The sequence below is a fragment of the Rhinatrema bivittatum genome, chromosome 1 (assembly GCF_901001135.1).
Source record: "Rhinatrema bivittatum chromosome 1, aRhiBiv1.1, whole genome shotgun sequence".
NCBI lineage: Eukaryota > Metazoa > Chordata > Amphibia > Gymnophiona > Rhinatrematidae > Rhinatrema > Rhinatrema bivittatum.
In genome coordinates this window covers 592,594,423-592,620,890 of record NC_042615.1, presented here as the reverse complement: position 1 = coordinate 592,620,890, position 26,468 = coordinate 592,594,423, and the positions used below count along the sequence as shown (strand labels likewise).

At 47.2% G+C, this 26,468-nt stretch overlaps 1 protein-coding gene across 1 annotated transcript in view; it reads left to right on the top strand.

Moving 5' to 3' along the window:
• The window catches only part of SLC12A2 (solute carrier family 12 member 2), a 368,551-nt gene that overhangs the window by 321,227 nt on the left and 20,856 nt on the right, over window positions 1-26,468 (top strand). The window contains 2 exon segments of the mRNA XM_029619121.1: window positions 5,848-5,959; window positions 13,914-14,000. Of these exon segments, the coding sequence (XP_029474981.1) occupies window positions 5,848-5,959; window positions 13,914-14,000 (199 nt within the window).

Here is a 26,468-nt window from a genome sequence, read left to right as displayed (position 1 = left end):
CGATCTCTCAAGGTAATGTGTTTGGTAGATCTGGCTGGGGGCACTTGAAGAGATCCTCTGAGTGTGTCTCTTGTTGGTCTGGCGGAGTTATAAATTTGGAATGGGAATTGTAAGTCGAGTGGGGTGTGTTGATGGATGGTTTTGTATATTATGGAAAGAGATTTGTAGAGGATTCTAAAGTGAACAGGCAACCAGTGGAGATCTTTTAGGATTGGAGATATATGGTCCCTCCTCCTGGAGTTTGTCAGTAATCTTGCCGCAGCGTTTTGTAACATCTGGAGGGGTCTAGTATAGGAGGAAGGTAGGCCCAGTAGGATAGAGTTACAGTAATATGTCCTGCAAGTCACCAGGATTTAAATATTGCCAGTGCAGCAAGATTGTCCATCACTGATGGGCATAATTATTGTTTATGCCTCGGGCCTGAACAAGACCAGGCCTCCTGTCGGGACTACGGCCCGATGTTTCCTTGCTCACGAGGTAACTGACTGCGAAGATTGCCAGGCTGAAGGAGGGATCAACGATGATGGGAAGTTATGCTCCCTTTGCTCCACACAACAATGACCGCTCCAAAAAATTCGTCCCCAGGCCCAAAATACTACCATCCGGATCCAGTAAGGAGGACATCGTCTTATAGGCCAGGTGGACACTCTGCACACACCGCTAAACTGGAGGGTTCCATTAAAATTCACCAAGTGAGAGCAACAGCCGTCTCCAGAACGCATCTCTACAACATTCCAATTCAGGATATCTGTAAAGCAACTACATGGTCATCGATCCATACGTTCGCATCCCCCTATTGTCTCGACCAACACTCAGCAGCTGACAGCTTGGTGGGATCAGCAGTCTTAATCCACATGACAAGAACTTGAAGACACTATCCACAAGGAGGACGGGTTGCAAAAAAAATAAAAGGAAAGAATGGTAAAATAAGAAATGTCTAACTCCTAAAAAGCATGAATGCAAGGTGTTTTCATACAAGTCAAGGCAACCCTAAACTTGTGACTCTGAGAGCATTGCTAAGTCAGTCTGCTTATTGATGGAAAAAAGTAACTTTGATTACCGTAACTGTGTTTTCCATAGATAGACTGATTTAGCCATGTGATCCCGCCTTCATCCCTGGGCAGCCATCTACATTACTGCATGGAATGAGCTTTATCATCAACTGAAGAGACCGGCAGACAGTGCGCAGGAAGAGTTGCGCAGGCGCACAACCAAAACTCTACAGTCTTGGAGAGAGAGCTCCACCTTCGTGACGTCGAATAATGTCACCCAGAGAGAACATGGCTAAATCATCCTGCTATCTATGGAAAACACCGTTTACAGTAAGCAAACTTGATTTTTTTTTTGTTTTTATTTTTAGGGACTTTGCTAGCTATTCTAGACAAAATTTTGCTGCTGAAAAGTCTTAAATATAAACCAGTGGTCTCCAGATCTTTCTCCAAGACCTACTTTAAAACTCTAACAAAATCACTGGGCCTGCCACATATTAAAATTCAAATTAAAGTATTTTTTTTGCAATTTGAATGCCGTAAAGGTGATGGATGTTTTCAAACTGGTATCTTGGCCTGCTTTTATAGTTAATTTTCCTGGCTGAGTGACAACATTAGGGCTTTATTTTATGACCCTCTTGTAAATCTTTCTAGACTCACTAACATTCAGTTTCACGGTTTTTGGGAATGGCAGTCAAAAAGTCCAAATAAATAAAATAAAATAATGGTAATTGCTTAGATTTATAATCCATCTTTCCAATCTGGTCTCAAAGTGGAGAATAAAACATTCAACTGTAATTGCAATTTAGAAAACAAAAAGGGTCATACAACAATGATTACAGTCAGAAACATTAAAACAATTGACAGCTGCCTAACTAGCTAACAGTAAATAAACCAGAAATCTAAAAACACAAAATAGTAAGCAATAACATAAAATATCAACTTTATCTTGTTACTTTTTGTAATTTTTACTATAATGTATTATTCTAATACATAAAACCTAGCCCACGAATAGGAAAACCTAACTCATCCCAGAGTATGCATCTTTAATATTATATCATAAAACAAAGTAAAAAGCTAAAAGCGGAAAATAGACAAACAAATGTAATATCCATAATGTTCTAACCCACTCATGGACAGTCTACCCCTCCCCCCCCCCCCCCCCAAACACAACTCTAAATAGTTTTGCAAATTTTCATAAGGTTAATACAATAACATACTAAAATCAATAAATAACTGTATTAAAAAGAAACAGTAATGTCCCAATTCCATGTAATGTCCATTCTTAAATTAACTCGTATTTCTCCACTGAATATTAAATTAAAGAGCCAGGCTTTACTTATTTTCCCCACCTCTTAAAACCCAGATCTTCCAGAGAGTCTTGACTTCTTTGGATTTGTGTTGCACAAATTATGCCCTACTACGAAAAAGATTTCTTTCCATTTTTCGTCAGTTTAACCTCTTTCAGTAGAGAGGAGTGCATTGAAAAGTCTCTTCAGAGGAATGCAGTGATTTCATGGCAATAAAAACTTCTAAGGAATCTCTAAGGTATGGAAGTTAGTTAAATAAGGACTAAGGCTAGGGCTTTAAACTAAACTTAGCGGTACTCCTTGTCAGTCAGTGTTTTGGATAAGATGTAATCTATGCAACTGGATCTTTGAGTCCTGCATATGAGTTGGCAGTAATCTAAACAGGTATTGATCAATGTATATCAAAGATGGCAAATTGTCTCTGTAAATATGGGTGAAAGTTGCAAATAGCCCACAGCTGCAAAAATGAAAATCTCACTACATTTGTAATCTACAATTTGTCACCTTATTCATATTTGTAAATAATGAATGTATAACTTCCTCCCCCCCCCTTGTCTTCTCCCCCCTTTTCTTTCTAGCTTTAATTCCTCAGTTAAATGCCCTGTAACTTAAGCAATTTGCCCTATGTTATTCATTGTTTTATTCGTATTTGTAAATCATGAATGTATGACATCCTCCCCCTTATTTTCTCCCCCCTTTACTTTCTAGCTTTAATTCATAAGAACATAAGAAATTGCCATGCTGGGTCAGACCAAGGGTCCATCAAGCCCAGCATCCTGTTTCCAACAGAGGCCAAACCAGGCCACAAGAACCTGGCAATTATCCAAACACTAAGAAGATCCCATGCTACTGATGCAATTAATAGCCGTGGCTGTTCCCTAAGTAAACTTGATTAATAGCCGTTAATGGACTTCTCCAAGAACTTATCCAAACCTTTTTTGAACCCAGCTACACTAACTGCACTAACCACATCCTCTGGCAACAAATTCCAGAGCTTTATTGTGCGTTGAGTGAAAAAGAATTGTCTCCGATTAGTCTTAAATGTGCCACTTGCTAACTTCATGGAATGCCCCCTAGTCCTTGAACGAGTAGCATCTACTCGTTTAAGACCTCTCATGATCTTAAAGACCTCTATCATATCCCCCCTCAGCAGTCTCTTCTCCAAGCTGAACAGCCCTAACCTCTTCAGCCTTTCCTCATAGGGGAGCTGTTCCATCCCCTTTATCATTTTGGTTGCTCTTCTCTGCACCTTCTCCATTGCAACTATATCTTTTTTGAGATGCGGCGACCAGAATTGTACACAGTATTCAAGGGGTGGTCTCACCATGGAGCGATATAGAGGCATTATGACTTTTTCCGTTTTATTAAACATTCCCTTCCTAATAATTCCTAACATTCTGTTTGCTTTTTTGACTGCTGCAGCACACTGAGCTGACGATTTTAAAGTATTATCCACTATGATGCCTAGATCTTTTTCCTGGGTGGTAGCTCCTAATATGGAACCTAACATCGTGTAACTACAGCAAGGGTTATTTTTCCCTATATGCAACACCTTGCATTTGTCCACATTAAATTTCATCTGCCATTTGGATGACCAATCTTCTAGTCTTGCAAGGTCCTCCTGTAATGTATCACAGTCTGCTTGTGATTTAACTACTCTGAATAATTTTGTATCATCCGCAAATTTGATAACCTCACTCGTCCTATTCCTTTCCAGATCATTTATATATATATATATATTGAAAAGCACCGGTCCAAGTACAGACCCCTGAGGTACTCCACTGTTTACCCTTTTCCACTGAGAAAATTGACCATTTAATCCTACTCTCTGTTTCCTGTCTTTTAACCAGTTTGTAATCCACGAAAGGACATTGCCTCCTATCCCATGACTTTTTAGTTTTCTTAGAAGCCTCTCATGAGGGATTTTGTCAAACGCCTTCTGAAAATCCAAATACACTACATCTACCGGTTCACCTTTATCCACATGTTTATTAACCCCTTCAAAAAAATGAAGCAGATTTGTTAGGCAAGACTTCCCTTGGGTAAATCCATGTTGACAGTGTTCCATTAAACCATATCTTTCTATATGCGCTACGATTTTGATCTTGAGAATAGTTTCCACTATTTTTCCCGGCACTGAAGTTCAATGCCCTGTAACCTAAGCAATCTGCTCTACGTTATTTATTGTTTTGCATTATTTTATATTGTTCGCAGTTCCTTGTATAGACCTTCGCTGCATATCCTGTTCTTTGTTAACCGATGTGATGTTCCCAACGAATGTCGGTCTAGAAAAAACTTTAAATAAAATAAATAAATAATCTGAGTTTGCATACTAAACTCTGAATCAATTGTTGTGTCCAAATATATAAATGTTGACAATAGCATACTAAAAGCATCATGCAAAGGTACATTTCTCTTTTTTGCTTAATATAATTTTCACCCAATAAATGTCTGTGGAGAACTCCACTGTTAATCAGAAAACATCCAAGCAGCCCCACGCGTTTGTACTCTTTTATTTCCTTGCTATTTATTTGTTCTTATGTGAGCCCTCCCCGATACCTGTTCATTGTAATCTCCACTCTGTAGTTCTGCTGTAAACCGATATGATGTCCCCACTAATATCAGTATAGAAAAGTCTTTAAATAAATAAATTGTTTACTAGGCATTACCTCCAGTCACCTCCACTCCAACCACTCTGCAGTTTCAGCCATTCCTCCCTCCAGAATTCCCATACACTTGTAGCCACTTACCTCCACTATCTCCCTAGCAGTCACTTTTTTCCCCCCACTTCATGTTGCTGACACCATTTCTCTAATCCACTGTCCCCAAGACTCACTTCATGCTGCTGCTGCTGCTGCCACTTCTTTTGATCCTTGTTCCTTTGTCACCTCATTCTGTCCTCATCCCTCCTTCTACCTGCTCTAGTGCATTCCTTGAGTCCCCCATTACTGCCATTGCTCCTTAATTTGTCCCTGTTTCTAGCTGTTGTTGATGCCACTTCTTATCCAGCAATTTCTTTCATGCCTTCTGTTACTCCATAAAATTGCCATATCACACTCAATCTTACTTTGCTGCTGCTATTGCTACTGAACCTTTTCCTTGCTGCCTGTACCACTCTGGTACTCAAAACCCAAACCTATCTTGGCTCCTGCTGTCGGCCTTATACTTAAGTCTCTGCTCCATCCAATACCTGCCTCCTGCCAACTCTGCAGGAGGCTTCCCCAGTGGAGCAACAGCAAACTACACAGATACAACTCCAGTTTTCTCCTGGACCAATAAAGCTGCTAGAACTGTCCTGTTTGTAGTTAAATGATTCTGAATTCTTTTGCTTCACTTTCTTCTTAGTGTGACTTTTACTTATGTGGCTGCAGAGTGAAAAATATATTTTAATCCATGCAGACAAGCTGAATTCAGTAGTTTTGTACCCCTTTGATTTAGATATATTTCTGCTTTTTGTATTTACTAGTTATTCATTTTTATGTAAGCTTTAGAGTTTTCAGCATTGCATATAAGCAGTTTGATGTAAGCTGGTTTCCTTTCTAACACAGGCTTAACATTGCTGATCCCTTATCTGCTAACTACCAAGAAAAAGTGGAAAGAATGTAAAATCAGAGTGTTTATCGGTGGAAAAATCAACAGGATAGATCATGATAGAAGAGCGTAAGTTTATGGAAACATCTGTATGAGAAGTTTTAATTTCTAAATGGCTTTCTGGGTAGAAACATATTGTGCATATGTTGGATGCAGCACTTACAAAGGGGTTCAATTAGAACAAGTTAAAAACTTGTGAGCAAAGGAGTTAATCTTCAAGGCTTCAACCCTAGCTACTGTATTTGCATATCTTTTCTAAACATTTATGATTAAATTACCTTAAAGTGTAAAAAAAAAAAAAAAGTCAGACATAAGATCTTGCATTCATTCACCTCTTGCTTGGATCAAAAAGTGTTGAGCATACTAGCAGGGGCAGTGGAACGCCTTTTAGGTTTGGTGGGTGGGGAGAGGGAGAAACAAAGCTCCACCCCAGCTCCATCCACATTTCCACTGCCAATGTTTTACTGTTAATTATTCTATCTCACATACATTCTTTGCATAAATCAAAGTATAATTCATTCCCAAAACAATTAAATGCTTGATGCTAGAAACCCAGACATACTGGTAAATAAGAAAACAACAAAAATAGCATTACTAATAGAAAAGTCAGTACTAAGTGACTATTTGTGATCACAGACCACCCCTGAACACATATACAGTCCTTTAACAATGGGGACAGAGTTGAATATTTTCCCCTACATCTCACCATACAAAATAATTCTGGTGTCATCTAAGTAACGGAAGCATACATTTCCTCCACTACAGGGCACATGCTGAAATAATACAAAATCCTGGGAAAATAAATGTAGCACATAATGTATGTATGTTAGTGCTGCCATACTACAGCAGCACTAACTCATAAAAGCAACAACTCTACCTATGATTAGGCAATACTGCAAATATTACTCCGAACCCTAGATCTCCTGTTAGTAACGCATAATGAACAAGACTGCCACAGATCCCTACAAAGAAACTACATGCTAGCAGAATACCTCACCTTAGTCATATGCAAAATGACCCCCAACAAATACAAAATAGATCACAAATTAAAAACAAAAATATGCAAACAGCTATAATTATAACCTCAAGAAGCCAGACTTTGCATGCAATACAACCCTGGAGCACTAGAAACAGACATGCATTTCCTCCCAGACTAAGACAAGCCCAGTCTTTGTTTTGGGGCATGAAGGCTGTAATGTTACGTAACTCCCTTCACAAGAAAATGACAATCTTGACAGCATCCACATAATATGGTATTATGTTGGGGCCCCTGAGCCTTTGTTGCTTTTCTTGGGTTAGGTGGGTAGGGTTTTTAGGGCAAGAGGGAGAGAACCTGAAGAGTGGAGGGGAAGGGGTTGGTAGCAGGGAGATAGGGGGGATGGGACCAGGGTGGAGAGAGCAAGAGAGAGAGGAGATGGGGGGAGGAATGTGGGATGCTGAAGAGGGGAAGGGGCAGTAGTTCAGATAAATAAACTTCTTTGTCACCCCCATATATCATTTTAAAATTTAAACACACAATATATTTGCAAGTAGATTTTTAATTACTACACTAAGTACAGTACTGTAATAGCCAAACTGGAAATAAGAAAAATGCAGGACATTAATAATTCAATGAACAGGTATTCCCTGTACGTACCAGGATCAGTCCAGACTCCTGGGTTTTGCCCCCTCTCTAGCAGATGGAGACAGAAGTTTACAAAACCAAACTCCGCCTATATCTAGGCTGGTGCCACCTACAGTATGGCAGTATTCTTCTGTCTCCTAGCAGGTGGAGAGGGTGCAAACCTACAGTCTGTGTTGAACCTAGGTTTTTAGGTGGTAGATTTAAAAAAAAAAAAAAAAAAAAGTTAGCTAGAAGGTAGGTGTTTTCTGTTGTAAGGAGGGGAAGGACCGCAGAGGCTTGCCTGCTGGTCCCAGTCCCAGCCTCCCAGGGGAGGGTAAGGTCCTGAGGGGACTGTTCCCCCTGGTTGAGGCTGCTGAGGAGTGGGGGATCCCCATATACCGGCACTTGCAGTTCTGGGGGTGATACCGGGGATCCCGGCTCACTCCCCCCAGCTGGCTCCGGATCCAAGGTAAAGTTTAAAAAAAAAAAAAAAAGTGAGTGCCTGTTTTTTTCTTTTTGTGCTGTTCCCTGCCATCTTTCTCTCTCTCGCTCCTCGCGGTCGGGTGACTGGTTTGCGCAGCGATCAGGGGAGGGCTCGGTGCAGTTTTTTCTTTGCGGGCTTTTCCTTCCCGCTCCGCGGCAGACCATGCCCCGGCAGGCGACTTGCCGGGCCTGCGGCTCCCCTTACAGCAGGGGGAGAGCTCTCCGCTGGTGCTGGCTCCATCGCTCTCTAGCCTGGTGACTTGCTGACAGGCTGTTGCCTGTTTTTCTTTCTTTCTTTTCTCATTTTCCTCACTGAGGGCTCAGTTGGGGTAAGTGTATTTTTGTTTCATCTTCTTTTTCAGCAGAAGACTGCAATTTTTTGGACTCCGTTCGGCTTTCTGAGGTGAAAGTCGGTAGCGCCGGCCTCTCCCTCCTGACCCAGGTTTTCCCCCCTCCCTTTTGGGGAGCGACCGACGTCCCGACCTGCGGCCCCGCGAAGCACCATTCCCCGGGGCCGCCTGCTGTCGGGAGGTTAATTCCCCGTCAGTTCTTCTTCAGGTCGGTGGGGGTCCGCGGCAAGCGTCCGTTGCCGGGTCGGCGCTCATTTTAGGCACGAGCCACCTGTAGAGCCTCCCCCCCTCTCTCTCTCCCTACAGCGATGCAGTCCGCGGCGCCTTGAGGGCTCCAACAGGGCCAGATTATTTTCTGAAGAGAGTCTGTGCTCAGGCGGTTTCCCTGAGGGGGAATGTGCGCCAGCTACTAACAAGGATGTTCGAGCTGCAGACTGCGTGGGAAGGAAGCACCAGGCCCTGTTCCCTCTCAACGCGGGAACGGCGGCCATTTTGTTGCAAGATTCTGATGCCACGCTTTCTGAGGAGGACACGGATAATCCATTCCCCACTTCTAGGCCCGTTTTAGATCCTTACTCAGTCTAATCCTGGTAGGCAGAGGGGGGATCCCCCGGGGGGTGACCCCTCAGGATGCCAGGCCTTTTCCCCTGAATTCATAGTCCTGATGCACAGGGCTTTTCTTCAGAGCAGAGACACGACCTTCGGGACCTGGGGACCCTCTCCCCCCAAGATACCATGTCCTACCCCCCTCCTGGGTGGGACCCTCCCTCAGACTCGCCCCTCTTTAGTAGGTGGGGGAGCGGGGACTTCTCGTGGCCCTACCAGGACACCATCGATAATACAGACTTCGCTGGGGGAAGGACAATCCCAGGACCCTGACGTGGACGACCCCACCTTGGCGGCCCAGGTGGAGGGCGACGACCCTAGGGTCCTCCGCATCTTCCAAGCGGCGGAGTTAGATGACCTCATTCCCTACATCCTCCAGGAAATGGATATTGATCCCCCTCCAGAACCGGTGGGGCCTGACCCGGCTCTCAAGAAGGGGGACCCACTCCTAACAGGACTGCGGCCTCTAGCCAAGTCTTTTCCCACTCATCACAGGATCTTGCAGTTGATCACTCGGGAATGGGATTCCCCGGAGGCCAACCTTAGGGTCGGTAGAGCCATGGAAAAATTGTATCCTCTGCCGGCCGATTTTTTGGAAATTCTCAAAGTTCCCGCCGTAGATTCTGCGGTATCAGTGGTCACAAAACATACCATTATTCCTGTCACTGGAGGGACGGCGTTGAAGGATATGCAGGATCGGAAGCTGGAGATTTACCTCAAGCATATCTTTGAGGTCTCGGCCTTAGGGATGCGGGCGGCTATCTGCAGTTCCCTCGCACAGCGAGTGGGTCTTCGGTGGGTGCAGCAGCTTCTCACCTCCCAGTCCTTACCAGACGCTGAGGCTCACCAGGCGGACAGACTGGAAGCCGTTGTTGCCTATGGAGCGGATGCCTTATATGATCTTTTAAGGTCCTAGCCCAAACCATGGTGGCGGCGGTCTCAGCGCGTCGGCTCCTTTGGCTTCGCACTTGGTCGGCTGATGCCTCTTCCAAGACATGTTTGGGGTCCCTTCCTTTTAAGGGTAGGTATCTTTTTGGTGAAGACTTGGATCAGATCATCAAGTCCCTTAATGAGAACGCGGTGCACAAGTTGCCCGAAGATCGACCCCGTTCGTCAAGATCATATAATTACTCCAGAAACCGTTATCGTAACCAGCGGAGAGCGCGTCCTCAGAGGCAACAGCCACCTCGGGCTCCCTCTTCTCGTTCGCACTCCTGGAACTGGCCCTTTCGTGGGCGCCGCCAGGGTAAGGAAGCGCAGGGTGCTGGTGCATCCGCTAAATCTACCCAATGATGCCAGACGGACCCTCGAGGAGGTCCCTCGACTGGGGGGTCGCCTTGCTCTCTTCTATGAAGAGTGGGTCCAAATCACGTCGGATCAATGGGTTCTGGATATTCTAAGACGTGGCTACGCTTTGGATTTTGTTTGCGCTCCTCGGGACCGGTTTCTGTTTTCCCCTTGCGGGTCCTTAATCAAACAGGGAGCCGTGCGGCAGACCCTTGATCGTCTTCTTCAATTGGGGGCCATAGTGCCGGTGCCAGCCGCCGAACTGGGCCGGGGGCATTATTCAATCTACTTTGTGGTTCCCAAGAAGGAAGGTACTTTTTGTCCTATCCTGGACCTCAAGCAGGTCAACCGGTCCCTCAGAGTTCCTCGTTTCCGCATGGAGGCACTCCGTTCAGTGTTAGCGGCAGTTCATCCGGGAGAATTCTTGGCTTCGTTGGATCTCACGGAGGCGTATCTCCACATACCAATTTGTCAAGCTCATCAGCATTACCTACGCTTCAAAATTTTGGGTCGACACTTCCAATTTCGCGCTCTTCCCTTTGGCATGGCCACAGCTCCACGGGTTTTCATGAAGATCATGGTGGTAGTGGCAGCAACCTTGCGCAAGGAAGGCATCCTTGTGCATCCTTACCTAGACGATTGGCTCATCCATGCAAAGTCACGAGCGCAGTGTATCCTCGCAGTCGACAGATTGGTACAACTTCTGCAATCTCTGGGATGGATTGTCAACGTCACCAAGAGCAGCCTGGTCCCGTCCCAGTCGTTGGATTTTCTGGGAGCTCACTTCGACACCAAGAATGCCAGGGTTTTTCTGCATGCGGACAGAGCTCATTCTCTGCATCAGCAGATTCAAGGATTTGTGGCGCTTGAGACGCCCACTGCCTGGGACTACCTGCAGGTACTGGGGACCATGGCTTCGACCATCGATCTGGTTCCTTGGGCATTTGTGCATCTGAGGCCTCTGCAGATATCCCTACTCTCCCGGTGGCAGCCGGTGTCTAGAGATTTTCAGGCAATCCTTCCGATTCCGAGAGGAACCTTCATCAGTCTCCATTGGTGGCTGGAACCGCGGCACCTAGCTCAGGGGGGGTGTCGCTGGAGGACCCGGATTGGGTGATTATCACCACGGACGCCAGCTCACAGGCTGGGGAGCAGTCTGTCGGGACAGCTCAATCCAGGGTCGATGGACGGAGGAACAGTTGAAGTGGCCCATCAACCGCTTGGAGACCAGGGCGGTCCATCTGGTGTTACAGGGTTTCTTCCCCATAGTATGCCATCAAGCAGTCAGGGTGCTATCGGACAATGCGACTACAGTGGCGTACATCAATCGCCAGGGAGGCACGAGAAGTCGGTTGGTCTCTCTGGAAACCGACAAATTGATGGAGTGGGCAGAGCTTCACCTCCAACGACTAGCGGCCTCGCATATAGCGGGAGTGGACAACGTACAGGCGGACTTTCTCAGCCGACAAAACTTGGATCCCGGAGAGTGGGAGCTCTCGCAGCAGGCGATGCGGATAATAGTACGGCGATGGGGGACACCGCACGTAGACCTAATGGCAACCGCCGGAAATGCAAAGGCCGCCCGCTTCTTCAGCGGCAGGTGGGAGCGCGGCGCCGAGGGCGTGGGCGCGCTGGTCCTACCCTGGCCGCGCCACTGTCTCCTATATGTTTTCCCACCTTGGCCCCTCGTGGGCAAGGTCATCCGCAGGATAGAGGCACACCAAGGGCCGGTGATCCTTGTGGCGCCAGAGTGGCCCCAACGACCGTGGTTCGCGGATCTGCACAATTTGACGGTGGAGGGTCCCCTTCGTCTCGGTCAGCTGCCACGTCTTCTACGCCAGGGACCAATATTTTTCAAGGAGGCAGATCGCTTCTGTCTTGCGGCCTGGCTTTTGAGAGGCTTCAGTTGAGAAGGCGCGGTTACCCGGAGCCGGTTATTTCAACGCTACTGAAAGCACGTAAGATGTCCACCTCTGTTACCTATGTTCGAGTCTGGAAGGTCTTTGAGGATTGGTGTGGAGCGAATTACATTCTTCCCATGCAGGCCTCAGTGCCACAAGTCCATTCCTTCTTGCAGGCAGGTTTGGATTTGGGTCTTGCTTACAATTCTCTTCGGGTTCAGGTGGCGGCCTTGGGGGCTTTTCTTCGCAGAGGAAATAAGGAGTTTCTGTCCTCGCATCCGGATGTCTCCTTAAAGGAGTTAAACACTTGAAGCCTCCGATTCGCCCACCTTGTCCGTCGTGGAATCTGAATCTGGTTCTCAGAGTCCTCTGTGGTTCGCCGTTCGAACCTCTATGCTTGGCTACCATCAAGGACGTCACTCTCAAGACCATTTTTCTCGTGGCAATCAGTTCAGCAAGACGTATTTCCGAGCTGCAGGCCCTATCCTGTCGTGAACCATACCTTTGTTTCATGCCTGAAGGGGTTTCGCTGAGGACGGTTCCTTCTTTTCTCCCTAAGGTGGTTTCGGCATTCCACCTCAACCAATCGGTGGAATTACCATCTTTTGCCTCTTCTGAGTCTGGAGACGTGCGTAGACTGGATGTACGGCGGTCTCTGATACGCTATCTGGAGGTGACTAATGATTTTCAGCTCTCCGATCATCTCTTTATCCTCTGGTCCGGACCCCGGAAGGGTTGCATGGCCTCCAAACAATCTATAGCGCTGTGGTTGAAGGGAGCAATCATAGCGGCGAACCTTGGCGTAGGTAAGTCCCCTCTGCTGGTTGTCAAGGCTCATTCTCTTCGAGCCCAGGTGACATCTTGGGCGGAGAGCTGCTCCGTCTCCACTCAGGAGATTTGTAGGGCGGCCACCTGGAAGTCGATCCATACTTTTGCGAGACATTATCGCCTGGATGTCGGTGCTTCGTCGGGCGGTCAGCTTGGAGACAAGGTAATACGAGCAGGGCTGTCTGCGGCCCACCCGTGATGGGAAAGCTTTGGTACATCCCACAGTCTGGAATGATCCTGGTATGTACAGGGAAAAGAAAATTATTCCTTACCTGCTAATTTTCGTTCCTGTAATACCATGGATCATTCCAGACACCCTCCCTTAGTTTGGGGGTTTTGCTGGTGGGACATCCCTGCCTACCTGTCTTAACAATCTTTTACTCTGTATTTCGAATACTGCGCGTCTTTTTTGTTCACGCACTGCTGTTTGCAAGTTCACTGTTCAGAATTTAGTTGCTGTTTATTTGGACAGCGGTTATTTCAATTCCTTCTTTGATTACTTGATCCTTCTGTTTTTTAGTCTCTCTCTTTTGGGCTTTGTTAGTCTAGTTACTGAGAGCTGTTACAGGGGAGGCGTGGTTATATGGTTCCTCCCCTGGGAATTTTGTGTTCTGACTCCATCTGCTGGACATGGAACATAACCCACAGTCTGGAATGATCCATGGTATTACAGGAACGAAAATTAGCAGGTAAGGAATAATTTTCTTACTTATTTCTATAAAATATCTGTTGTTCAAAACCATTATCACAGCTGGAATTAATATAGAATATTTCACTTTAAAAGATATCCTAGCAGAATAGGGTTAAGGGACACTCAATGCATGTGGTTAAGGATGATTACAGTGATGTTTTTTTTCTTGTCTAAATTTGGTTTTTGAAATCTCACTAAGTTTTTTTGCAAATAAGGTTTATGATGTCACAACAAATATTTAGTTACAGATTTTATTTTTTTTATGTCAATTTAGGATGGCTACATTGCTCAGCAAATTTCGGATAGATTTCTCAGATATTATGGTCCTGGGTGATATCAATACAAAACCAAAGAAGGCAAAGTAAGTGTTAAAGAAAATCTATTGGGAACAATATGCATATTGCTGTCAGTGCCTTTTAAGTATCCCAGTGTGAATGGATTCCATAATTTTCAACTGAAAACCATAAACTATACTTGTGTTGAGATATTTTGTAGGACTAAATAACTTATCTGCAAGTGCAAAGAAATCTACTCATTTAGATTTAATACATTCCTTTTCTTTGATAGCTCAAGATGAGTTTCATTCAGGTGCAATACGTATTTCCTTGTCCTCCAAAGGATTTATCATCTAAATTTGTGCTTGAGGGAATAGAGAGTGAATTGTAGGGATGTGCATTCGGATTGACCGCATATGGAAAACGCAACTCAATATTTTTTTTTAACTTAAAAAAAAGATGGGGCGTATACGAGCAGATTTCCGACATAAATGAACATAGATATGTCGGATACGGCGAATCGCCATGCGCGCGCTTTCTCGCCGCCATTACCTGCGACTCTAGCTCGGAGCCCCGGATTACCTGAAAATGGCGGCGCCCCTGCGGTAACCATGCCAACCTGTCTGACCCTGTCCTGTGAGTCTCAGTGACTCACAGGAAAGGGTGGGACAGGTCGGCATGGATACCGGAACGCAGCGAATCTGCGTTCACCTTTTCAGAGAAGCACTGAATGCAGCGAATCGCGCTGTCATTCCGTGCTTCTCTGAGGATTTCCTGACGAGCCAGCAGCACTATAAAAGCAGCAGCAGCACGAGGACTGACGGACATTGTCAGCGATTCAGTGGGGAGGTGGGATCGGGATCGTGCAGGGTGGGCTTAGGCAGGCTGAGGCAGAGAAGATAGCAGAACCCGATTTGATAGACAACACAGAACAGAACCAGATTTGATAGACAACACAGAACAGATTCTTTGTTAGGGAAAAAAAAAAAAGAACATTCTTATTGAGTGAGTCTGTACATTTTATCCTGGGCAGTGCCAGGCAGGGCTGGCAGTACTCTGCCTCATATTTGCTATTTTTAAACAGACTTAAAAGCATTCTCCTTGAGTGGTTCAGTGCTGGCTGGGCAGCAGTTCCAGGGCTGGGAGTACTCTGCCTCATATCTACTTTAGTTCTATGTGCACTGCAGTGCACACAGACAGACACATTCCGTGCATTGCCAGGCAGGCAGTGAGGCAGTGGGCATTGTAAACAGAGTGAACATTGCCCTTCAGCGAGTCTGTTACATTTGCTATTTTTAAACAGACTTAAAAGCATTCTCCTTGAGTGGTTCAGTGCTGGGTGGGCAGCAGTTCCAGGGCTGGGAGTACTCTGCCTCATATCTACTTTAGTTCTATGTGCACTGCAGTGCACACAGACAGACACATTCCGTGCATTGCCAGGCAGGCAGTGAGGCAGTGGGCATTGTAAACAGAGTGAACACATTCTCCTTCAGTGGTTCAGTGCTGGGTGGGCAGCAGTTCCAGTGCTGGGAGTACCCTGCCTCATATCTACTTTAGTTCTATGTGCACTGCAGTGCACACAGACAGACACATTCCGTGCATTGCCAGGCAGGCAGTGAGGCAGTGGGCATTGTAAACAGAGTGAACATTGCCCTTCAGCGAGTCTGTTACATTTGCTATTTTTAAACAGACTTAAAAGCATTCTCCTTGAGTGGTTCAGTGCTGGGTGGGCAGTGCCAGGGCTGGCACTGGCAGTACTCTGCCTCATATCTACTGAAAAGGAAGCTTGTTCTCTGTGCACTCACTGCACACACACAGACAGACACATTCCGTGCATTGCCAGGCAGGCAGTGGGAATAAACAGAGTGAAGATTGGCCTTAAGCGAGTCTGTTCAATTTGTTATTTTTAAACAGACTTAACCGCATTGTCCTTGAGTGGTTCAGTGCTGGGTGGGCAGCAGTTCCAGGGCTGGGAGTACCCTGCCTCATATCTACTGAAAAGGAAGCTTGTTCTCTGTGCACTCATTGCACACACACAGACAGACACATTCCGTGCATTGCCAGGCAGGCAGTGGGCATAAACAGAGTGAAGATTGGCCTTAAGCGAGTCTGTTCAATTTGTTATTTTTAAACAGACTTAACCGCATTGTCCTTGAGTGGTTCAGTGCTGGGTGGGCAGCAGTTCCAGGGCTGGGAGTACCCTGCCTCATATCTACTGAAAAGGAAGCTTGTTCTCTGTGCACTCACTGCACACACACAGACAGACACATTCCGTGCATTGCCAGGCAGGCAGTGAGGCAGTGGGCATTGTAAACAGAGTGAACATTGCCCTTCAGCGAGTCTGTTACATTTGCTATTTTTAAACAGACTTAAAAGCATTCTCCTTGAGTGGTTCAGTGCTGGGTGGGCAGTGCCAGGGCTGGCACTGGCAGTACTCTGCCTCATATCTACTGAAAAGGAAGCTTGTTCTCTGTGCACTCACTGCACACACACAGACAGACACATTCCGTGCATTGCCAGGCAGGCAGTGGGCATAAACAGAGTGAAGATTGACCTTAAGCGAGTCCGTTCATTTTGTTATTTTAAACAGACTGAGCATTCTTCTTGAGTGGGTCTGTTAATTTAGTTATTTTAAACTGACCAAACATTATTATTGTGGGACAGTGGGCAGTGTTACCACTAGTACTCATTGACATTAAATCCATAATGTCAGGGAAAGGGAGATGCAAGCGACTTAGTGGGAATGGCAGCGGAGGCACCGCAAAAGACACCAGCGCAACACCACCAGTACAGGTAAAAAGGCAACTGTCGCAATCAAACGTCTTTGTAGGGGATGGCAGTTCCATGGCAAAAAAAAAGAAATCAGACCATGAAACTTTGCAATCGCCAGCACGTGTTTCTGGCACTGTAGTTTTGGAGGAGAGTGAAGAGGAGGCAGAGTCTAGCCAGACAAAAGTTACACACCCAAGAGCAGCCAGGGGACAGAAGTGTCCTGCAAAACTTTGCGGTGACAAGGTAGCGCTGGCACTGTTAGCTTCTGATTCAGAAGAAGAATCTTCTTGGATGGGATTCTCATCAGAAACGGAAGATGTAATACCTGAGCAATCTTCGGTAGAATTGTCAGTTAATCCTGTTTTAGCCTCCACCTCCAGAAATCTGCGGCAGGGGAGACATTCCACTGATATCGAGGAGGAGGAAGAGCTGTCAGAAGGGAGACAGGGGGTGACTGTTGCCCCCGCTGGCATTGCTTCGCCGGGTGCAGTGGGTGCACCACCCACACCCAGTAGTACCTCAACTCCAGTGCCACCATCCACCCCCAGGGCGGGAAAGAGAGGAGGATCACAAAAGAAATCTGCGATCTGGGCACATTTTAAAGTGACAGAAGACCCGCGTTATGCTCGGTGTAATTACTGTGCCAGGGATATTAGCAGAGGCAAGCAACTGGGACATCTGTCAAATTTTGGCATGGAGTATCATATTAAGAGGCAACACCCAACAAGATTACTGCCATCTGGGGATGGTAGCATTTTCCGTCAGGGGACCCCTTCCCCTTCCAACCAGGGTGCAGTGGTAGGAAAGCAGCAGAGTCAGCCCACGCCCTCATACCCTTCTAGCAGTCAGGCGGCAGGCCAGAAACCCACTGACATGTGGGAGAAGCGACAATGCACCATGGAGGAAATGGGGTGGAGTGCGGTAACGCTATCCCGGGGTAGGAGGCAGGCAGCCGCAAAAGTAGTAACCAGGAGCATTGGGGAAATGATTGCCCTTGATGACCAGCCCCTGCAGTTAGTTGAGAATGTGGGTTTCAAACGTTTCTTGAAGGTCGTACTTCCAAATTACAAAGTCCCCTCCAGAACCACATTTAGTAGAAAGGTCATCCCCAGCCTGTACAAGCACTGTGTCAGTCGCGTGCAAGCATTGCTAGGTAAGGCAGACGGAAGAGTGCATTTCACCTGCGATATCTGGACCGCCATGAATGCTGCACACTCTTACCTCTCTCTGACAGCACACTGGTGGGACATGGCAGAGGCAGGGGCAGCCAGCAGCTCTATTACTGAACAAGCATCAGGGTGGAGGTGGGCTTTACTGAACACCCACCTGACGGACCATTCCCATACCGCTGCCAATATTCTAGCATGCATCAGAAAGATGCTGGCGAGCTGGAAAGTACACCAGCGAGACAGTAAAACGCGGGCAGGCTTTTTTGTCACAGACAACGGTGCAAACATGGTTAAGGCAATAAGCGATGGGCGGTTTAAGAACATCCGATGTTTTGCACACACTCTGCATCTGGTAGTGAAGTCAGGTTTGGGCTTGGAGTCCAAGGACAAGGAGACTGAATACCTGCGTCGGTTAATACACAAGTGCAGGAACATAGCAGCACACTTCCACAGAAGTGTCAGGGCGGGGCAGGTTCTCCGAGAAAAGCAGACTGATTTGGATATGCCTCAGAAGCGTCTCATTCAAGACGTTGCCACCCGGTGGAATTCAACCTTTATGATGCTGGAGAGGTTACTGGAGCTGCAGACACCCCTTCATGAACTTTCTGGTACAATAGACATAGGTGTGCAGAATCCCCTAGGGCATCACGATTGGTTAGTCATGAGTCAGCTGGTAAAAATCCTGCAGCCCTTCAAGGACGTCACGGAGGAGCTGAGTTCCAGAAGTTCCACCTTGGCTGACATCATCCCTATAGTGAAATTCCTGGATGACCATTTGGAAGGCATTAAACGGCAAGAGGGAATGACTGCTGAGGTGCTGCAGTGTGTGGACGTTTTGCAGCAGCAGGTGAAAGACAGATTAAGGCCTTTAACAGAGGACAGCACATACATGCTCGCCTCTGTCTGTGATCCCCGTGTGAAAGGTAAACTCGCCCTACAGACCAATTGTCTGTCATTTGTGAAGGAGCTGTTGTTAGCACAGGTCCGTGAACAGGAGCACCATAGGCGGAGACAGATTAGGCTTGAAGCACAGGTGGAAACAGCAGGCACGTCACAGAGTTGTGCTGCTGCTAGCCCTGGCAGGAGAAGGACTGTGTCAGTGACAGATACTATTATTAGTGCGTCCACCTCAACGTCAGAACACCCAAGGCATGTTGGCCATAAAGATACATCAGTTGTGCAACGGGCGAGAGAGAAAGTAACTGGATTGAGTGACTCTCAGCCCTCCCAAGCACAGGAGGAGACAGCAGCAGAGCTGTCAGTGACACGGTATCTCTCAGAGCCGATAGAGAACACGCAGACAGATCCGCTGGCATATTGGGCACACAAGTCCACTGTCTGGCCACACCTAGCCAAAGTGGCTGAAGGATATCTGTCATGTCCACCAACCAGTGTGCCCAGTGAACGTGTTTTTTCAATGACAGGGGATATCATGAGCCCTCACCGCTCAAGGCACCGGTCTTGATGGAAATGCTAGTGTTTTTGAAAGTAAACCTGCCATTGCTTGGCTTTCCCGATTTTCCTTGTGAATGGCAAGATGAATAAAAGCTATTGAAAGGAGCCTTGCAGCAGTTCCAATTGCCTCCTATGCTCAAGATAATGTAAGCACTGCAGCACATGTTCTTGACATGAATCGCTGTGCCTGACCGGCATCTACTGTGCAGCCCTTGTGTTCCCACAAGTGTTTTAACTCCGTTGCTGTTCCTGCCTGTACCTCCAGGCATTGTGTTCCTACTGGTGTTTTAACTCCATTGCTGTGCTTGCCTGTCCCTCCAGGCCTTGTGTCCCTAGCCGGGATTGACCTCTGTCCTCCAATGATGTGCCTGTTCCTCCAGGCCTTGTGTCCCTAGCTGGGCAGTTCCGTTTTGTTATTTTAAACAGACTGAGCATTGTCCTTCAGAGTGGGTCTGTTGATATTGCTATTTTAAACAGACTGAGCATTGACCTTCATAGTGGGTCCGTTAATTTTGTTCTTTTAAACAGACTGAGCATGGTCCTTCAGAGTGGGTCCGTTCATTTTCTTATTTTAAACAGACTGAGCATTCTTCTTCAAGGCCGAAGTGGAGAAGGGTTCCATGTGAACAGCAGTTCAACATGGGTCAGTCGGTCCTAAGAGATAGGCGAGAGCCGTTCCGAAGGGACGGGCGAAGGCCTCCGTCGCCCTGGACCAATCGAAAGGGAGTCGGGTTCAGATCCCCGAACCCGGAGTGGCGGAGATTCTGCGCTGGGCTCTTCCCTCTTCACTCGCCATTACTGAGGGAATCCTGGTTAGTTTCTTTTCCTACGCGACTTGTGTCCCTAGCTGGGATTGACCTCTGTCCTCCAATGATGTGCCTGTACCTCCAGGCCTTGTGTCCCTATCTGGGATTGACCTCTGTCTTCGAATGATGTGCCTGTTCCTCCAGGCCTTGTGTTCCCACAAGTGTTTTGTTTTTTTTATTAACCCTTTTTATTAAGAACAAATATATACATAAACATGTCAATGCGTGAGTAGCTGTCGTGCGGGTGAGAGTAGAACGTATAGTTTCTTGAACATGGATATCTAGAGCGCCATACATCCACGAGGCCCAGGCTATTCATAAGGGTCCTCAGGGATTTCCTGGCCTGTTTAGAATCAGTTCTTCACCCAGCTGAGTTGTCCAGGTTGGGCTGAAGAGTAATATTGGAATCTCCCCCTATAATGCATAAGCCTTCCTGCACATTAGTTAAACGTGTGTTTAACGAGGAATAAAACTACTCTTTATGCAACTTGGGTCCATAAACTGATACAAGGGTGAGCAATTCCCCTCCCACCGAGATGAGCAGCATAAGATAACGCCCCTCCGGGTCTGGCACACACTGTTTAAGTTCAAAATGGAAATCTTTATGTATCAACATACCCACCCCGGAATATAACTAATAATAATGACTAAGCCGCGACGAGTAGGAGGGCTGCTGCGGTGGGCACGGAAGCCCGGGCCAAAGGCCCGGGTGGAGCTGCCGCGGGTGCGGATCTTGGTGGTAGTAGCAAATATTCAAACGAGAACTTTGAAGGCCGAAGTGGAGAAGGGTTACATGTGAACAGCAGTTCAACATGGGTCAGCCGGTCCTAAGAGATAGGCGAGCGCCGTTCGGAAGGGACGGGCGATGGCCTCCGTCGTCCTCGGCTGATCGAAAGGGAGTCGGGTTCAGATCCCCGAACCCGGAGTGGCGGAGATTCGGCGCTGGGCTCTTCCCTCTTCACTCGCCGTTACTGAGGGAATCCTGGTTAGTTTCTTTTCCTACGCGGCTTGTGTCCCTAGCTGGGATTGACCTCTGTCCTCCAATGATGTGCCTGTTCATCCAGACCTTGTGTTCCCACGCGTATTCTTATTTCTGAGAGATTTTCCGATTCCTTTGTCATCAGCTAAAGTGCATAAGATGCGTTGATGAATAGTTTTGAAAATGACACATCTGGCTTTATAGATGATACGGAAGTGGACGGGTAGCCAATGTAACTCTTTCAGAATGGGAGATATGTGGTCTCTCTTTCTTGCGCCTGTTAGTAATCGGGCTGCTGAATTTTGAACCATCTGTAGTGGTTTGGAATAGGATGAGGGCAGACCTAGCAATAGGGAACTGCAGTAGTCTAATTTCGCAAAAATGACTGCTTCGATGATCGTTCTGAAGTCTTGAGCATGGAAAAGAGGTCTTATCCTCTTCCGAACCTGGAGTTTATAGAAGCAGTCTTTGGTTGTTTTGTTGATATGTGCCTTGAAGTTTAGCCGGTTGTCTATTATCACTCCTAACTCTCTAACTTGTGTGGTAGGTAGGTTGGTGGGAAGAGTAGTGTTGGAGATATTGTTTTCAGGAGAGATGAGTAGGATTTCTGTCTTGGATGAGTTTAAGATGAGGTGTAGGTTGTTTACTACTTGTTTGATTTTCTGGTGGCATGTTTCCCAGTACTCAAGAGTTTTACAGTATGTGTCTTTGATAGGGATGATGATTTCAATATCATCTGCGTAAAGGAAGTACTTTAGATTGAGGTCGGTAAGAAGTTGGCAGAGAGGAAGAAGATAGATATTAAATAGGGTCGGAGACAATGAAGAACCTTGAGGGACTCCTATGACAGAGTCAAATCTTGAGGATTCCTTGTTTTGGAGTTCAACTTTGTAACCTCTGTAATTGAGAAACGTTTTGAACCAGGATAGGACGGTGCCGCTGATTCCTATGGACGAAAGCTGGTTTAGGAGGATGGCGTGGTTGACCGTGTCAAACGCTGCGGAAAGGTCTAACAAGATCAATAGGAAAGAGTTTCCTTTGTCGAGGCCCATTAAGATATAATATTATATCTTATAGTTGTGGTTTGGATCATATTCTTTAGGTAAAGACTGTTGTCTATAATTACTCCCAGGTCTCTCACATGGTTGTGGGTGAGAAGGTGTTTGTGATGGATCTGAGATGGGAGGTTTTCTTGCTTGTAGGAAATGAAGAGGAGTTTAGTTTTAGAGGCATTGAGGACCAGGTTTACACTGTTGAGGAGATTAGTGGTGGCTTGTAAGCTGTTGTTCCAAAGTGCGATGGCTTTGTTAATAGATTCTGTTATGGGAATAAGAATCTGAACATCGTCTGCATAGATGTAGTGAATGAGGTTAAGACTACTTAACAGTTGGCAAAGGGGAAGGAGGAAACGGCGGGGGAAACGGCAAAGCTGCTGCCAGGGGGGCCTATAACACGCGCCGCCGGAGCGGCGGGCCACCTGCCCCCCCTGGGCCTTCCCAGCCGACACGGAGCCGGTTGCGGCGCTCCGCCGCGGAGGAAATGCGCCCTGCGGCCGTCCGGGAGGCGTTCCCCGCCCCCCCGCGAAAGGGGTGGGGGATCCGCCGAAACCCCGGTCCCACCGAACCCGCCGGGTTCAATCCTCCAGGCGGACTGCACGCACCCCACCCGTTTCACTCTTAACGGTTTCCCGCCCTTTTGAACTCTGTCTTGAAAGTTGTTTTCAACTTTCCCTTACGTACTTATTGATTTTATTGCTTTACTTTATTTTTTTTATTCCTGGACGGGGCCGGGGCCGTCCGGGAGGCGTTCCCCGCCCCCCCGCGAAAGGGGTGGGGGATCCGCCGAAACCCCGGTCCCACCGAACCCGCCGGGTTCAATCGTCCAGGTGGACTGCACGCACCTCACCCGTTTAACTCTTAACGGTTTCCCGCCCTTTTGAACTCGCTCTTGAAAGTTGTTTTCAACTTTCCCTTACGTACTTATTGATTTTATTGATTTACTTTATTTTTTTTATTCCTGGACGGGGCCGGGGCCGTCCGGGAGGCGTTCCCCGCCCCCCCGCGAAAGGGGTGGGGGATCCGCCGAAACCCCGGTCCCACCGAACCCGCCGGGTTCAATCGTCCAGGTGGACTGCACGCACCTCACCCGTTTAACTCTTAACGGTTTCCCGCCCTTTTGAACTCGCTCTTGAAAGTTGTTTTCAACTTTCCCTTACGTACTTATTGATTTTATTGATTTACTTTATTTTTTTTATTCCTGGACGGGGCCGGGGCCGCGGACTGCACGCACCCCACCCGTTTAACTCTTAACGGTTTCCCGCCCTTTTGAACTCGCTCTTGAAAGTTGTTTTCAACTTTCCCTTACGTACTTATTGATTTTATTGATTTACTTTATTTTTTTTTATTCCTGGACGGGGCCGGGGCCGCGGACTGCACGCACCCCACTCGTTTAACTCTTAACGTTTTCCCGCCCTTTTGAACTCGCTCTTGAAAGTTGTTTTCAACTTTCCCTTACGTACTTATTGATTTTATTGATTTACTTTATTTTTTTATTCCTGGACGGGGCCGGGGCCGTCCGGGAGGCGTTCCCCGCCCCCCCGCGAAAGGGGTGGGGGATCCGCCGAAACCCCGGTCCCACCGAACCCGCCGGGTTGAATCCTCCAGGTGGACTGCACGCACCTCACCCGTTTAACTCTTAACGGTTTCCCGCCCTTTTGAACTCGCTCTTGAAAGTTGTTTTCAACTTTCCCTTACGTACTTATTGATTTTATTTATTTATACCGGCATTGCATCCTCTGTAGGCTTCCCTGGTGGGTCTTGTGCATTTGAATAAACGAAGAGGAATTTGTAGGTCGATTATGGTGTGTTGGTGAATGATTTCTTATATCAAGGTGATGGATTTGTAAATGACTCTGAACTGAATTGGTAACCAGTGGAGGTCTTTTAGGACTGGGGAAATGTGGCCTCCTTTCCTAGTGTTTGTTAGTAGACGGGCTGCTGCGTTTTCAACCATTTGGAGTGGTTTTGTGTATGAGGAAGGGAGTCCAAGTAATGTAGAGTTGCAGTAGTAGAAAATGAGGGCTTGGAGGATGGTTCTGAAGTCTTTGGCGTGGAAGAGTGGTCTTATCCTTTTTTAAACTTGCAGTTTATAGAAGCAGTCTTTGGTGGTTTTATTGATATGGGATTTCAAGTTCAGTTAATTGTCGATTAGCACACCTAGATCCCTCACATGAGTAGTTTGTAGGTTGGTTGGGAGACAAGCTGTGAGATTGTTGTCAGGAGTTATGAGTAATACTTCAGTTTTAGAGGAGTTTAGTACCAGATTTAGGCTTTTGAGGAGGCTTTTGATTTCTAGGTGACAGGAATCCCAGTATTCGAGGGTTTTTGTGTATGATTCTTTGATGGGGATCAGGATCTGGATGTCGTCTGCATAGAGAAAGTGTATTAAATTGAGGTTGGTAAGGAGTCGGCAGAGTGGTAGGAGGTAAATATTAAAGAGTTTAGGGGATAAAGAGGAACCTTGTGGGACTCCGATGGCCGAGTCGTGGCGTGGTGATTCTTTGTTCTGGATTTTTACCTTATAACCTCTGTTGGTTAGCAACAATTTGAACCAGGCGAGCGCCAATCCAGAGATTCCGATTGCTACTAGCTGTTTCATCGGTCTCGTGCCAGTATTCAGCCTTACACGGAGTTTACCACCCGCTTTGGGCTGATTTCCCAAAGAACCCGACTCAGAGAAGACCCGGTCCCGGCGCGCCGGGGGCCACTACCGGCCTAACACCGTCCGCGGGCTGATCCTCCATCAGAAGGACTTGGGCCCCCGAGCGGCGCTGGGGAGGCGGTCTTCCGTATGCCACATTTCCCGCGCCCGCCGGACAGGCGGGGATTCGGCGCTGGGCTCTTCCCTCTTCACTCGCCGTTACTGAGGGAATCCTGGTTAGTTTCTTTTCCTCCACAGCTTGTGTCCCTAGGTGGTCCCTGCGGGTCGGTACGGCAAGAGCGGTATTCAAACAGCAAGCACTGGGGTATGAAAATACAGACCCCTGTGTACTTACTTGGTAGAGGTTTTGCTAGGAGTAAGAATTTGTTGAGGATAATGTCAGTTTCTTAATAAGATCTCATGCTTTGACTGTTGAGGAGATTAGTGATGGCTTGTAAGCTGTTGTTCCAAAGTGCGATGGCTTTGTTAATAGATTCTGTTATGGGAATAAGAATCTGAACATCGTCTGCATAGATGTAGTGAATGAGGTTAAGACTAGTTAACAGTTGGCAAAGGGGAAGGAGGAAATGGCGGGGGAAACGGCGAAGCTGCTGCCAGGGGGGGCTATAACACGCGCCGCCGGAGCGGCGGGCCACCTGTATATACAATATATACAGCTTCTGAGCAGAGAATTTATTGATGGTGCGTGTTAGGTGGAGTTCGGGAAGGCTTGCCTGAAAAGCCATGTCTTGAGTCTTTCCAGAAAGGTTAGGAGGCGAGGTTCATTTCTGAGATCTCCCCGTGTACAACATTTTGAATTAAACATGCCACTTTATATTGTATGCGATATTGGATGGACATGCACAGCATTCCAGGTCAAACCCTTTTAGAGACGTCAAGCCTCGACAGACAAAGTAAAGAGTAAGAAATTGTTGAACTTGGAGGTGGACCCTTGTCCGGGGGAAACGGCGAAGCTGCTGCCGGGGGGGGGGGGGCAATAACACGCGCCGGAGCCGGTATTTACCCTTAGATGGAGTTTACCACCCACTTTGGCCTGCATTCCCAAACAAACAGACTACGAGAAAACCCGGTCCCGGCGCGCCGGGGGCCGCTACCGGCCTAACACCGTCCGCGGGCTGAGGCTTGATGAGAAGGACTTGGGCCCCCGAGCGGCGCCAGAGAGGCGATCTTCCGTACGCCACATTTCCCGCGCCCGCCAGACGAGCGGGGATTCGGCGCTGGGCTCTTCCCTCTTCACTCGCCGTTACGGAGGGAATCCTGGTTAGTTTCTTTTCCTCCGCGGCTTGTGTCCATAGGTGGGATTGACCTCTGTCCTAGAATGATGTGCCTCTTCATCCAGGCCTAGTGTTCCTACTGGTGTTTTAAGTCCATTGCTGTGCCTGCCTGTTCATCCAGACCTTGTGTTCCCACACGTATTATTATTTCTGAGAGATCTTCCAATTCCTTTGTCATTTTCTGAAGTGCATAAGTAGGGTAGCTAAATGAGGAGAATATTGGAGGGGCGAAGTTCCATATTCAAAGCTGAGTAGCTGTACTTATCTAGTGAAAGTTTGAAGGATCAGGGAAGGCTTGTAAGAATAGCCAAGTTTGTTAATAGATTCTGTTATGGGAATAAGAATCTGAACATCGTCTGCATAGATGTAGTGAATGAGG